The 15,172-nt window shown below is 35.8% G+C and overlaps 1 protein-coding gene across 3 annotated transcripts in view; it reads right to left on the bottom strand.

Moving 5' to 3' along the window:
* The window catches only part of TRHDE (thyrotropin releasing hormone degrading enzyme), a 204,623-nt gene that overhangs the window by 112,790 nt on the left and 76,661 nt on the right, over window positions 1–15,172 (bottom strand). For all 3 annotated transcript variants that reach the window (XR_013773960.1, XM_079303633.1, XM_079303632.1), the window contains 2 exons: window positions 12,561–12,715; window positions 6,717–6,830 (listed from right to left, as the gene is read on the bottom strand). Coding sequence is in view for 2 of the 3 variants with exons in the window: in XM_079303633.1 (XP_079159759.1) it covers window positions 6,717–6,830; window positions 12,561–12,715 (269 nt within the window). In the remaining variant the exon portion in view is untranslated. The remainder of the gene's footprint in view (window positions 1–6,716; window positions 6,831–12,560; window positions 12,716–15,172) is intronic.

The raw sequence follows: 15,172 nt of genomic DNA, 5'->3' as shown, positions 1-15,172 counted from the left end.
GTTCTTTCTGTCTACATGCTTACAAATCCTAAGTTGTCATAGCACAGGAAGTCTCCTGAGTACTTGCAAATGAAAGCAACATTTCTTTCTCGCTTTCCAACAGTAACCTTTTGTAAATACCTTGAGCAATTTACAAACTGTTTGGGTTTTTTTTCATTTACATCTCTGATGTGTGCTTCAATTATGTGTATAATTTGCTGAAGGAGGCCTGTAACACATTCTACATTTATCAGCTCCACATCATGTAATAGTTCCATATCTGCCTTCATAACCCTCTTTTCTGCATTTTCTGTCAAAGATCTTGCAGAATTTATTGAGAAATTTTCACACTGACTGACAACTATTGGTGTTACAAAACAAGGTAGATGTCCTAACAATTCATAGTTAAGGAAGACCAACAGGTCTGAATATAGGGAAGGAGAATTGGATATATATTTTCTTTTCAATCATGACCACCTGCTTACATTGCCAAGCAGATGGATAGCTGATTTGGAGTTCTTAAGTAATTCAGCCAGCTACTTCAGCTTCTGTTTCCTTTCTCCACTGTTTATCAGATACAGCTTTGATTTGGTTGCACACCAAAGGCAATTTGCCAAATGTATGCCCACAAAATGAGAGGATGTAGTACAAAAAAGGGAGCATTAACAAAGGAAACAGCACATACAGACCACTAGCACTTTGTAAAAATAAAGGCTAATTTCACTCTCCAAGATTATGTTTTGCCACCATGTATGTAGTTGCCTTCCCTGAAATAGAGTCATCAGCCAACAGATGAACTGAGACGTTTCCTCATGCATTTGTCTTCAGAGCATTTTAAAATATTAGGCAACCAACTATGAAGCTTATCCTCTAATTCAAACACCACAGAGGAAATCTGTAAAGGAAAATTACCTCCATTCAAGAAACAGTAAATAATACTTAAATGAAAAGTGGCTTTATGATGTGGTTAGTATACTGAGCCAACTTCCAACAACAACTGTCAGAGGTTACCATCCATGAACTTTTCAGGTGTTACACACCTAGACTGTGCTTCAACCTGAAAGCGAGGAAATTCAGCAAGCTAAGTCCTGAAGGAACCAAAGATGTTTTGCAGACACTCCAAAAATTACTTACCAGTTTGTCCTCCAAGTAACTGCACACTGTCACAACTTTAAAATAAAGTGTTAGCACATTCAGGATTGCTGAAAATTTGAGAAGTGGTCTTTCAGTTAAGAATGCCCTCAAAAACACAACTAAATTTTTCTACTGAATTTCCCTTATCAACTATATTTCCATATTAAATGCATGTTCTTGTTTCAGCAGGGCAACCCTGTAATGAGTCCTTATTTTGAGGCAAAAGTTCCTTCAAAGTTTCTACCTCATCTTTACTGAAGATGAAGTGTCTACTGATTCAAAATTATTTGAAATTCAGCCAGCTGAGTGAAGTCTTTTTCTGAAACTAAAGTTTCATCTAAACCCTGAACTCAGAAGGTTTGAACTCACATGACTCCAAAGCTCTCATCATAATGTCATTTAAACTGCTGTCTCAAGATGAACAGAAAATGACATGAAGGTAGACATTCCCCAAACCCATACTTGATCTCTTGAATAACTGTCTCATCTAAATGTTGATATTCACTTATGTCTGATCTCTAACTTAAGAGCTAACTACTTAAACAAAATAATTCCCTATATTAATCTACTTGCCAGAGCATTAAAAAATTGCAAGCCTGTCTTTAGGAAGAAAATGTAGAAATGGGCATTTACTTTTTAGTTATAAGCAAAATTTATAAAGATTTCTTACCTGGTATACTACAAAAAAAGGGCTAGTAATTAGGAAACAGAAGATCTTGCACCTTGCCTCTACAATCTCTTTTTTTCCTGGCAAAGTCAATTATACATGAGATTCTTGTTAATTTTACACTGAAAGCTTCCCCCATAGTCAAGTTAAAACAAAAAATCATATAAGGATTCACTCCACTGAGCAGTTACTGGAGGAAAAACACTCCATGTGGTATTAATTAAAGGCTTACTTTACACCAGCATGGGGAGCCTTTAACCAAAAAAGAAAAGATGAAAGTAGTTTTTAAAAAATGAGAGGCTGAATCTCCCTCAATGCTGAGCCAGCATGATATTTATGTTGGGTTAGAAGGATCAAGTAGGCTATAGCTCAGGTCTGAAATGCCAAAATAATAATGAAATAAATCAAAAAGGTCCGTATCTTAAGTCTACTTCAAAACTTATAATGATTTTTCTGGGTTTTCTATGAGTCAAACAATGCTTTGGAAATCTTTACTGATGGAGGCAAAGACATTAGGAGGCATGTGAGGCAAAGCACATTAAAGGTATGTGTGTGTCTAGTGGCTGAATACACTCCTTATTCCAGTCAAGTCAATGAGAAAGATGGGCAACAAAGATCATTTATCTATTTCTTACTTATTATGATACAGACACATTCATATGCAACCTCATAGTATTTTCAACTGTCTGTAGCAATGGCAGGATTACCCAGACTGTGGAACCTAAGAGTGTAAAGAAAGCACAGCTCACTTTAGGAAGGAGGAAGATACCCTTCTATACAGGTACAAAGTTCTTAATTTAAGAGAAAGAAAAATTCTGGCAGATATGACCATCCTTAATTATAAAAGTAGTAAGCAAATAAGAACGTGGGAAATCCTATCCCAAGGCATTAATGGATCAAGAAGACACAGGATTCAAAGCTATTGCTGATGTGCTACACCTTGACTCAGCCAGTAAAGTTGTCAGCAAAGCTAACTTTCATATAATAAAGAAAAGAGAGAAGGCAGCTGGACTCTGTAAAATGCTTTCTCAGCACTAAGCCAGGTACTGACTGCTGAAGTATTTGATGCTCATTTGATGGATGTAAGGGCAAATTACATGCCAGTAATTCCTGCTGTCATAGTCCTCAAAACCTCCCCCAACACCAGAGACATTCAAGGACAAACAAATGATGGTTCCTTCTACCAGAAAATAAGGAGAGAAAAGATCAGCCAATAAATTCCTGGATTTGCAAGCCTCAGCTGAATTCTTTCCTTCCTTCCTTTACAAAGCCACATGCAAAGGACTTCAGGATATGAGCAAAATAAGCCAAGAGGAAGATGGAATGCACAGCTGCAAACACGCCTCTGAAAGGAGGAAGGTGAGAACAGCAGATGAGAAGACAGAGCTCTGAAGTGGAAATTACCAGCATGGAGTTTTCCACTGTAATTTCCTCTTTTCTCTGATCCTAAAACTAGCAAAGGCCCCTTCCATAGAGGTGAGATGACCTTGTATTGGTCGTAAGATCTTACAGCTCAAGAACTCACATCCAGCTGAGGTTGCTTTTTGATGGCATGGAGAGACAACCATATGGTAAGCCTCTCATACAGAAATCTCATCTTTTTCTAACTCATGAAATAGCAGCAGCCAGGGAATTCATATGCAGATGACTATTCTGAGTACACATGATCAAGTGAAATTCCCTGATCTCAGAGGAACAATTTGCAAAGACAATTTTCTTTTAAAAATCATCCTGACAACACAGAAACAACAGTTTAAACTTCCCAGATCTTTAAGAATGAGATCTAGCACTAAGAATTTGAGGCATCTCAGAATAAGAATTTCAAAAAGTCTTAATTTTGGGGAATAGGAAAGGCAAGAGGCTGAAATTGGAAGGATGGTGAATTCCTTCCCATGACAAATGTCCAATGACTGTGTATCAGAAAGAGATTTCCTGCAAAATTAAACGTTAAATTTTCACCTTCACAAGGTAACAAGTAACATGCAGGGACTTATTTTTTTAGCTAAAGGAAGGAAATTAGAATTTCCAGCTTTAATCTGAAACGACTTAGCTTTGAAAAAGGATATTAAGACAGTGGGATAACTATTAAGGATCTCAGCACAGAAAGCTCATCTTCCTGCTTTAAAACCAGCAAAATTTCATTCCCTTCCTTCAGGAAGTTCTGATGTATTCTACATTAACTACAATGAATTAAAGATACCTTCAATCAGAATGCCTCTTCATTCTGTTTGTCACCCAAAATTTTAATCACAAAATAAGCTGAGTTGGAAGAGATGCACAAAGATCACTGAATCCAACTCCTGACCCTGCACAGGACCACCATTAAGAGTCACACCATGTGCCCAAGAGCATTGTCCAAACACTTCTTCAGCTCACAGGTTTGATGCTTAACCACTTCCCTGGGGAGCCTGTTCCAGTGCCCATCCACCCTTTGGTGAAAAATCTTCTCCTAATACCTAACCTAAACCTCCCCTGACACAACTTCAGACTGTTCCCTCGGCTTTGGACATCACACACCCACCAGTACCTGCCCCTCCTCTTCCTCTTATGAGGAAGCTGTTGACTGCCATGATGTCTTCAGTCTGCTCTCCTCCAGGCTGAACAGACCAAGTGACCTCAGCCAGAGGATCCTGGACATAAGGATAGCAAGGGTTTAGTAGATTTCCTTTCTCATTAAGATTATGCAAGCATGGTAAGCATAGCAGTACATGCCTTTTGGACAACACAAGAAATTCCAGAAGTGCTGGAATATTCAATGAAGTGTTGAAGATCCACAGAGGTTGGCACTGTTATCTATTCATCTTTCCAGCTGTGAAAGAGTCTATGAGACAACTGAAGAAAAACTGATAAAATTAAAAATGGTAGGGGGAGGAAGTATTTAAGAAAGCTAAAGAACCTAGAGAAGAAGAAAAAGCCAAGAAATGGGTTTCAGACAAAAACCATGGATCCCTGTTTTATGCAGAACTTGGTGCTGTTGGTTTTAGTAATAATGGTGTGATGTGCCTAACAGAGAGCTCTTCTCAAAAGTCTCAAGTTCAGCCATAACAAGGCTGTGAATGCCACATAAGATGAACACTGAAAAATGCTCAGCTCTGATAAAGAAAAGCATCTTCAGACAAGTCATATCAAAACTTTGGTGGTTTATAAGCCTTAATGGTGAAAGTAGCCTATAAATATCCAAAAACTTAGAGAAAGCTGTGGATAGAGGTCATTTTTTCAGATGTATCCATATTGCCCAAGCTGCACTTCCAAACAAATGGAATGGACAACCTGTCTTCTGCTTCTACATTTATCCAAAAAAGAATGAGATAAAAAGTTTTTAGTAAGCTAATTTCTAATTTCCCAGTTTAACTCCTATCCCTTGTTAAATCCACTCTTTTTGCTTGTATTCGGCTAAGATGTCAAGATTTCATATGATGGGCATGTTATTTGCATAACAGTGAGCATTATATTCATTCCACAGAAATTTCAAGCAAGTATACTATATTCCAAATGACTTCTAAGGCAAAGTTATTCTGAATTTGTTAGACTGACTATGTGAAGAACAAATGACTGATGATTTGAAGATAAAATTCAGTGTATAAATGTTGTCATTTATGACACTTCACTATGCTAAAATCACAAAGGCCTGCCAGATTTCATTGCATTCATAATCAAAATCATTAAATTGTAATTCAGGTTATGTTCTTTATAAAGATGAATAGCATGAGTTCTAATATAGCCAAAGCCAGGCAAACCCAACAAGCCTACCTATGTAAGACAGTTGTCAGCTCAAATAAAGATTTGTTTTCCTTTTCATAATGCAATTATAAACCAAAATTGACACCTGAAAGAAAAAATTAAATACTACAAAGAATTCAAATTTCTCAAGAAGCACAACTAACTCAAGAGTAACATATATACAACTATTTTTTTTTAAACTTAGCTTTAACTCGTAATTATAGCATCTTCATTTTATGGCACACAAAAGTTAATGGGATAAATACACTCAAGAAAGCACACAGAAATGAAAAAAACCCTCAGATATTAGTTTTTAAGAGTTTAAGCAAAACATCCAAGCCCCAACAAATCTCTGTCAGACAATCATGATCTATAATAAATATTTTGCCACATAATAAAAACATAAATAAGCACAAAAGATTAGCAAATATAAACATGCCTCCAATGGACATTAACATCTCTATAGAAATCTTCAACATGGTCTCATATATAATTTCCTTGTACTGAAGTCTCATATCATATTGTGCCTAGACAGATTCCAGTTTATATGAATTGCTGTAATCTGGTTATATTATATTTGTAAGAAAAAATAAGAGAGATAACAGAAGGACTCCAAAATAATGTCAGCACAGAATTCCCAGTTCCCTCAGAGAGCTCCAGTATTTGCACACTTTTTGAAAAAGAATGTCCAACTGTGTACAGCTACAAATCATCCCAAATTATAAATTCTCAATTTATGTAACCCATGCTAATTTAGCATTTACTCTAGACAAACAATACCAGGAAGATAAAAAGAGAATATTTAGGGAGGACAGAATACTGTGGGAAAAAATACGCTCAGTTTTATAGAATGTTTTAACCAAATATTTCTTTCCAATTTATCTTGTGGATAAAATCAAATGTTCTTAATGTTTTAAAAAATAATCCATGTTAAATCATAACTGTTTTAATCCAAAATATTTCTAAGCAGAGTTAGTAGCTATTTTAATGCTGGGTTACGATAGACATGACATTATTACTTTTGCAATAAATTGCATATTACACTTTTGGAATGCTGTCAAATTATTTCACACCTAGTGATTTTGCTTCATTTGACATCTGATACTGGCATGCATCATTTGGTACTTTTCAGCAGGCCCTGTCTATAACAGAAAGAGGAGTATGACAGAAGAGAAACTTTTCTGTGGAGCCTCCACATTAACAAAATAGAACTTACCATGTTCCACCCTGGGTAGAGGTAGTCTGTCCCAACAAATTCAAAATAGTGAGCAAAACCTTCTTTCAACCACACATCCTCCCACCAAACTGGAGTCACAAGGTCACCAAACCACTAGAAAAACAAAAATTTCAAATTAACAACTTTTACAACCTTTAGGAAATCATGTTTGCATATATTTTACTCAGACAAACACATTTTCCACACATAAAACAGCAGTATTTACCATGCACTGAAATTCACTAATTGTATTTTTCCGGTGCTAATTAATTCAACATTACAAGATGCACAAGTTAATGAAGTAAAACATTAGAAAAGAGCAAGTGGGGCAAAAGAAGCATCGAGGACAGTATTCACAGTGTCAGCTTCAGTTGTCTGAAGTGGATGCTCACCTAGGTTCAACAGACTAACTTACAAACTGGACAGAAAAAGGCTTCTAACTCAATCTGATCTATTACCTGGAAATTTCATGATGCATAGTGTGAATATTGAAAAACATATATGTGAGAATGGGAAGACATTCTCCACCCCAGACCTAAATTTCAGCCTTTCTTTCTCCCTACTCTCTGCCCACTAAGATTTACAATACTACTGATGCTCCTCTCCTTGGCAGGTTTCTTAAAGAAAGCAGTTTTATACAATAATGCCAGCTCTCTGTGGGTAGAACTGGGATGGCTAAAAGCAGGTAGTTGATGCCATTTAGAGAAGATACTAGGGTGTGTGAGATACTCACAAAGGCCTAGGAAATTTCATACATGACTGAAAGGACATCTGTAGCCTTTGCAAATAGCAACCAGAAGCAGAGGTATCTGAAACAGCACACCCCACCTCTGTAAATGCAAAGGAATCCTGCTTGAGCTGCCTGCTTTCCCATTTCCTCCAGATGATTCTTCAATATCCCCACTAATTTCAATGTAATTTTGCAAGAAGGACAGAAATTTCAAGGATAACTAAGTTCCATCAACTCCACAAGTAAATAAAGATCATCAACTGAAAAGATGAGAAGGGCATGAGGGTTAGGGAAGAACACACCATTACATACTCTGCTCACTAAGACCTCTATAGATAAATCTCACAGTACAGGACTGGGAAACAGATGAGAACAAGAATACACAGGAAATCAGACATCATCTGCTGATGGATGACCCCAATAATTATTTAAATTATTTAAATGATTATAACGTGTAAGCTAAATAATGTTACAACAGTGGCAAGAACAGAAACATTGACAATATTATGAAACCTATTTCACACTCTCCGCAGCCACTCTTCTGCCAAATAAATACCAAAACTTTGTTTAAGTAACATTATCTGCCAGTTTTCTCTTAATATTTATAAAAATTAATTATAATTGACAGAGATAATTTTGAGCTTTCATGTGTAAGCAAGATCTAAAAATACAGAGAGGGAGCATTAAGTATTCTAGAGGGAAAGACTCAGGTCAGCACAGAGGAACTGATGCTGAACTGTAATGAGAGTAAGGAATGAATGAAAGCAGAGTTGGTCCACAAGCAGTTTGATTTCATGACAGCTGGCGTGTTTAAAGGCTTTGTCTGGGACTTGAATGAAAGCTGTCACTTCTGTGCATGTCCTTGTGGAGTGAGAATGACACCACAGAAGGATCAGTGCTGCAATGAGGATCCACAGTGATGTGAATACCAGAGCTTCAAAGAACAGACTAGCTGGAAAATTACCAGATGGACACATAAGGTTCAGCAAGCAGAATTCGAATTAAAAAAATGAAGAAAAATGTGGCAATGAGTGTCACTGACAATCAGCCTAAGAATTTAAAGAGAAAAGATGATGTTGATAGAAGTCATATTCATATATTATGTGAAGCTAAGCTTAATGCACACTCGGTATGTATAATATAGGTAAAGGGTATCAATAAATTAACTCTCTACAGGGTCACTAACCATAGAATCTGATCTTAACAATTAACTGAAAATACAAAGAAGTGCTGGAAATATATTTGTATAGCTTACACATTTTCAGAATGAATAGAACTTTCATACACTAAGAAGTATGGAAGTTAAATTCATAGTAGAGTAGGTTGCTAATATGATTTTTAATGACTAAACATAACAGCATAGTTTATTTCCTGAATTGAAGGTATACTGCAGAACAAATATTAAACCAGTGGTAAAACTGTCATTTTGAACTATGACTAGCTAGAGAGATTTTAAAAAACTAAAGGTGGTCAGGTTCACAATACTTCATCCTGAAATTTGAATTAATAACATTAATTTATGTTGCTACAAAAGAGAATTTCTTCTACTCCTCTTCGAGTTTTCTGGATTAATTTATTAATGATACAATTAAAATTATTTGTTTAATTATCCACCTAGAGGAATAAATGTTTTAAGGCATTAAACCAGTATGTGATATCAGCATGGAAATGTAGGGAATTTGCTTAACTACTTTTGAACAGTATCAAAGAGAGTTATGGATGTCAGAGACAGAGCAGTACCCAGAGGCTGTAAGCAAGTAAACCAAATTTTCCAGCAGAAAGATGCTATTATCTTCCTAGGTGTTACATGTCTCAAAGGAAAACTGTAAGTAAAGTTTAATTTATTTATTCATTTATTTATTTATTTATTTATTTGAGTATTTTACTGTAGGCTCTATTTGCCTGTAGTGAAGACCATCACTTCCTTTTGAAATGTATTGATCAAATAAATTTCTCATCTCCCTCAGGTATCATGTTCAACCTGATATGCAGAAAGTACTTAATTTACAAATACACTGAAAGGACATCCTTTCCTATATTTTTCTTATAGATTATTAAAAAAATGTTGATTTAGAAGTTTTTAATTTTCTTTCTGCTTTCATGCCTCTGTAACTCAATCTGTCACACCACGTTTTGTGCTCAGGTGGGAAAACTATCACAAAAAATCATGATGCATAAATTCAAATTACTCTTTCTTCAAAGGCTGTAGGTGGAACTGATATATAATATGCAAATAAAACTGATTACTACCTTAACAGAATTATTTTAATAAATTATGGTAATTATTTCAAGCTAGAAAATAAAGCTGGTAGAAACTCATGTGTTTTGACCAACTCATGGCTTGGAACTCAGAGGACAAGCTTTTACGTCAAAACACTCATATGATCAATTTTGTTTTTATTATTACATAAACTAAATATTCTAAAAGATAAAGTTAAAGAAAGATAAAGCCAAAATATCAAAAAATAGCACCCTACAAAATTACTGAACCAAAACTACCGAAGTAACTTCCACGCATCTCTCCTAGAACATGTACCTAAACATGAAAAGCTGAGATGAAACTGAACATGAAATCCTTTCTTAGACACTTTTTACTTGTATTTTAGCAACCACTCAATTTGTCCTTTTGCAGTGCTATCTCTGATTTTCTATCTGTCCTGAGCAGTGTGCTCAAGCATTAATACAGAGCAGGTTTGGTAATTACAATTTTTAAACAGTCAAATCTAAAGGCAACAATCTGGATTTTTAATATTAATCTGATTGCTCTAATCTTGGAAACAACATTAGCAAAGCAATTGCTGTATTACTCTACGTAACAGGCTTCTCATACAGATCAGTTCACTACATGCTCAGATATGCTCCATAAATTTTAAAGTCATGAGTTTAAAGTCAGGGAAACTGGACCATGACACAGTTCTTAAAAAAAAAAAAAAAAAAAAAAAAAAAAAAAAAAAAAAAAAAAACCCCACATATTTCAGAGGAGTTCCATTTCCCCTTCCCTGAAATCTAAAAAAAAATAAATAAATAAAATAAAAAGTAAAACTGGAGATGTGGTTTCTAGTTTTGCTTGCACCACAGAGATTTTGGTTAATTTTTGTTACTCTGAGTAAAAATGAGTGAACGGGAAGAATATTCACGTGTCACCACAGGCTAACAGGTGATATAATGAGCAGCAAAACACAATGGAAAAATGCAGTGAATAAATAACAATTAAAAAGCAGAAGCAAGTTATACTGGACCCTACCTGGTCTTGGTTCAGTACACTTTCAGCTAATAGAGCATAGTTTAGAGTTCCTTGAGGGGCTTCTGAGTATGGTAAAATAAAGGTAGAAAAAAGGTCTCAATAAAGACAATGTGATGGAGGTGCTAACAATGGATTTTAGGTCATATTTTTTGAGTGCTTCTCCCTTTAAACTTTACTTGCAGGTGAATAATCCATATTCTGTATGACTCAACTCTGCACCCAAAAGAGTAGAAAAAATGTTTCTCTCACTTGAATTTTGACTTGAGCAAAGACCTAATCTGCATGGCACTGAAACAGAAACAGCAGTAACAGGAATAGAGGAAGTTACTTTAAATGAACCAAACAGCACAGGAAGCAATATCAACACGGACATCAAGTAAACTTTCTCATCTGCAATTTTAAGGTCACTTAAGTGCACTTTACAGTCATCGTATTTCTGCCCTAAAATAAATTCAGGTATAGTTTTTGTCCACTTCATGGTCCTCTAAAATTCCCAGAACAATGCAGAAAGGCTTCAGTGCCTATAAGAATCAAATAAACAAACTTGGCCAGTTACAGATGTGATAATTGCCCACATCTGAAGTGCAAATTGCTCTGGAAGCAGAGGAAATTATCAAAGCAGAGCAAAGAATACCTGGAAGTAATAAAACGACTTCAGAAAAAACAAGACTTAAGCTGAACACTTGGAAAAAGTTATTTATTCTCAGATTTAATCAAAAGGTTTTAAGGGAAGCCATATAGCCCTGTAATCAGGAGCACTGAACCCAGCACTGCAGATGGAAAAATTTAATACTCACAGGAGCTGGGACTTGATGGCCTAATGTATGTTTTCCACACATGATTCCTAAGGCACTGTAATTTTTCTAGCTGAACTGTGTACTACTCTATTGTACTGCACAGTGAAGAGCTTATAGCAAAATCAGATGATAGCATCAAGATCAAACCAGCAGTAACTTTCAATAAAAATGTCATGTTTTAGTTGAGGACTTCATATTCATCAACCAATTTAATGTGAAATACAAACATGAACCAAACATTATTTTCAGGTTCATCTGCCAGAACGCCACTACAATGGCTGCCTTTTACATGGTACTTTTTATTTGCAGAAAGTGTTAAGAATTTACATTGCTTTTAAAGAATACTGTGTAAAGTCACAAATGTAAGCCATGGTGATTACACAGTAGGATTTCATTCATTTTAACCTGAAGGCTATGATTATGCCTCTTATGAGTGCAAGAAAGCGTTTCCTGCCCCTGTAGCAAATTTCTTCAATAACATCTGCATTCAATTCAATATTACTAACACTTGTAATGTGTTTAGCTTGAGATAAGAAGATGGGGAAAAAGTAAAATAAATTGTAATATGGGTTTATTATTTTACGTTTTCTTACTGACACAATAGTTTCTGCACACATAAAGACTGGCTTATCCACCAATAGTGAACAGAGAAGATCAAGCCCAAACTGGGGAAAAAACTGAGAAGAAAAAGAAAAGGATATGTGTACATACAACAGAAGGCATAGACTACTATCAAACTGACTTCAGCCAAAACATTTTTTGGCATGAATGTGAAACTTAGCCTGAATCTGCTATCAACATGTTTATTCTACATACCAGTAACAAATCACTGACACACAAACACAAAGAATATGACACAGGAAAGCTGTTCATTCCTACCAATTTTCTCTTCTATCCCCATTTTGAGTCTTCATAGTTTTTGCATTGTAGGGATATGTCTTACAGTGTTATATGGATTCCAGTTACAATAGAAATCACAACCATCCATATGTACAATACAAATTCATTTTCAGTTCTGAAAAGGAGCACATGGTTTCTGACATTAATATCAAATATGTGAACAACTCTTGTACCTGATGACACAGCTCATGTACAATGACCATGGTGACATCCAGTAGGTATAAAATAGAAGAAATGCTTGGATCTAGCAGTATCCTTTGCTCCACGAAAACACTCAGTCCCCAGTTTTCCATAGCAGCATATGGATGCTTAGGCACAGCCAACAGATCTAGAAATAGAAAAAATATATGTTAACTTCTTGTGAGAGCTACTGTGCTGAAGAGCTGTTGTAAGAAGGACCATAAACCATCACTAAAAGCATTTTAAATAACATACATGGGAAGAAAAAAACGGTCAAAACAAAAAACAACAAAAATAGGCTCTCTAGTAATATCTCTTAAGAAATATTAATAGAATATTCATTTTTACCTTATGCCATTCTCTGCTCAGAAATTATTACCATGCTATTGATATAATACAGTACTTAGTATTTCTAATGAAGCTTTCTATACGGAATCCAGCTTATTTACAACACCTTGTTGATTTACTTCTGCTTCTGCTACTTTTACTTCTGTTTAATGCTGCTTCTCATGTCTACTATACTATATCAGCACAGTAACACAGACTCTTACTACAAGAATTTTTTATCTTTTCATTAGAGCAACTCCTTTATGAACATCTTACACATCAGACTGTATGTAATGACTGACATATAGGGGTGCACCGAAGAAATACTGTTTCACAACATCAAGAAAAATGGCAAATTGTTCAGAATCCCCAGTTGTTTCTAAACAAGGCATCTTCCAGTGTGCACTGTTGCTAGCACACATCCTCTGGGAGCAAGGCTGCTGATAGCCATCTCTCAGCCCTGCCAGCTGGAACAACAGAACCATATGAAACCTAAGGCAATTTGAGTTTTGTATTTTGTAGTAAGTGAGAAAATATTAGGAACAAGATGGGACAGTCCTTCATCAAGCAAATACAAAAGCACCAAGGAATCTCTCACAGTGCCAGGAGGTTGAACAACTCAACACATGTCTTAGAAAAATCTTACTGCAGAAGACTGAAAAGGAATTAAATTGACTACTGGTCTGGAAAGAAATCTAAAATTATAGTAAATTTCCATAGGGAATGAACCAATACACAATTCTGCTTCACAGCAAAAAACATCTGAAAGAGTCCAGAAAAAAACTTGTTTGTCTATTAGAAACCCAGTACAACCTGTGAACAAATCAGACAGAATTTTGGAAGCTACAATGTGACATCAGCATGGTGCTCACTCCAGTCAAACTAATTAACTGGACTTCTCAATTAATGAGTCCAGCTGCCACATTCCTATCTCATTTGCCTATACTACTTCTGCTTCCAAAGCTAGCTCATTGGCAGTTAACACAAGTCTGTCTAGGTGGTCCTTCACTGTGTGACTTCCTAACATGAACGAGTGAAATTCTGACCTAATTGTTATAAATAATGCTCTAAATTGCCTTATAGCACTGACACCTCTCTAGGTTTGTCTGTTTCGTCTTGCCAATGTGCGTGCTGGAATTGCCTTGGAGAACAATCAGGCTGTAGGAGTTCTCCAAGATTCACAGGAAATTGCCACTGAAATACTGAGAAATGAGAATTTGGGCATATTCTGCCATTCCTAAAAAGGGCCTGCTTCAAGAAGCATAAAAATACCAGCCTCCTAGTGAATGCAAGGCAAGTCTATCAGCTACTTCCAAATATATGCAGAAAATATTGAAATCACAGACACACTTCATATGCTAAAGAATAAATATTTTATAGAAAAGCAAACACTGGAACATGAACCTAATTAAAGAAAATAATGTAAAACCCAAAACATGGTGTTCAAGATTAGGCATGTGAGGAAATTCAAAACTACATGCTTTCCTTTTTTCTTCAGTTGAAGCTTGAACTGTACTATTTTTTTAGAATAACTGCAATTTGTTATAAATGACATGCAAAATGAAAAGCTCCTGTCTGCTATACAAAGAAGGAATAGGGATGGTGGGGGAAAGACACAGACATTACTGGGTAGAATCATTGACATTAATGGCAAGTTTTCATTAATATTAAACAGGGATATCTCCCATTCTCAACTCTGTAAAGAAAGCCATAGCTTCTCCTACACCAAGGAAACTTTCCTCCAAAAGGTGTCTTCAGAAGGTAAATACAGTTCTTATTCACCCCACTTAAATTTTCAGCATTTCCCTTCAAACACAGAACAGATCTAGCACGAAAGTAAAACCAGATCCCTATTTTTCACTAATTCTTACAATCTCTTTATTCTCTTTTGGTTTGATCTGTAGCTTTCTTTCCAGTCTAAATGGATAGATTTTGTCAGTGTCATCCAGTAATAAACTGGAATAACTCTTGTGGAACTCAGAAACAAGGGTGAGGTCTCCCACTGAACATATTTACAGGCTAATTATTGGCTGTCTTTCATTATTTGTGGCATTGGTAGTTTGGACTGATACTTTACAGCACTGACACACCAATAAAACCTTCCAAACTGATGGACAGATAACTGCCTTGCAGGTAGGCAACCACAGAGGGATATTTTAAATCACTTTCATCCAACACAGCCCCATTTCTCTGCAAGCCTGAAAAGTCCTTTCACGCACCGGCTACTGCTGAAAGGGCTTTTCTGAAGAGAGAAAACAAAACATATTAGATAACCCTG

This window comes from Erithacus rubecula (genome assembly GCF_903797595.1).
Source record: "Erithacus rubecula genome assembly, chromosome: 4".
NCBI lineage: Eukaryota > Metazoa > Chordata > Aves > Passeriformes > Muscicapidae > Erithacus > Erithacus rubecula.
Note: the sequence above shows the minus strand (reverse complement) of the source record. Positions and strands in the feature narration are given on the sequence as shown.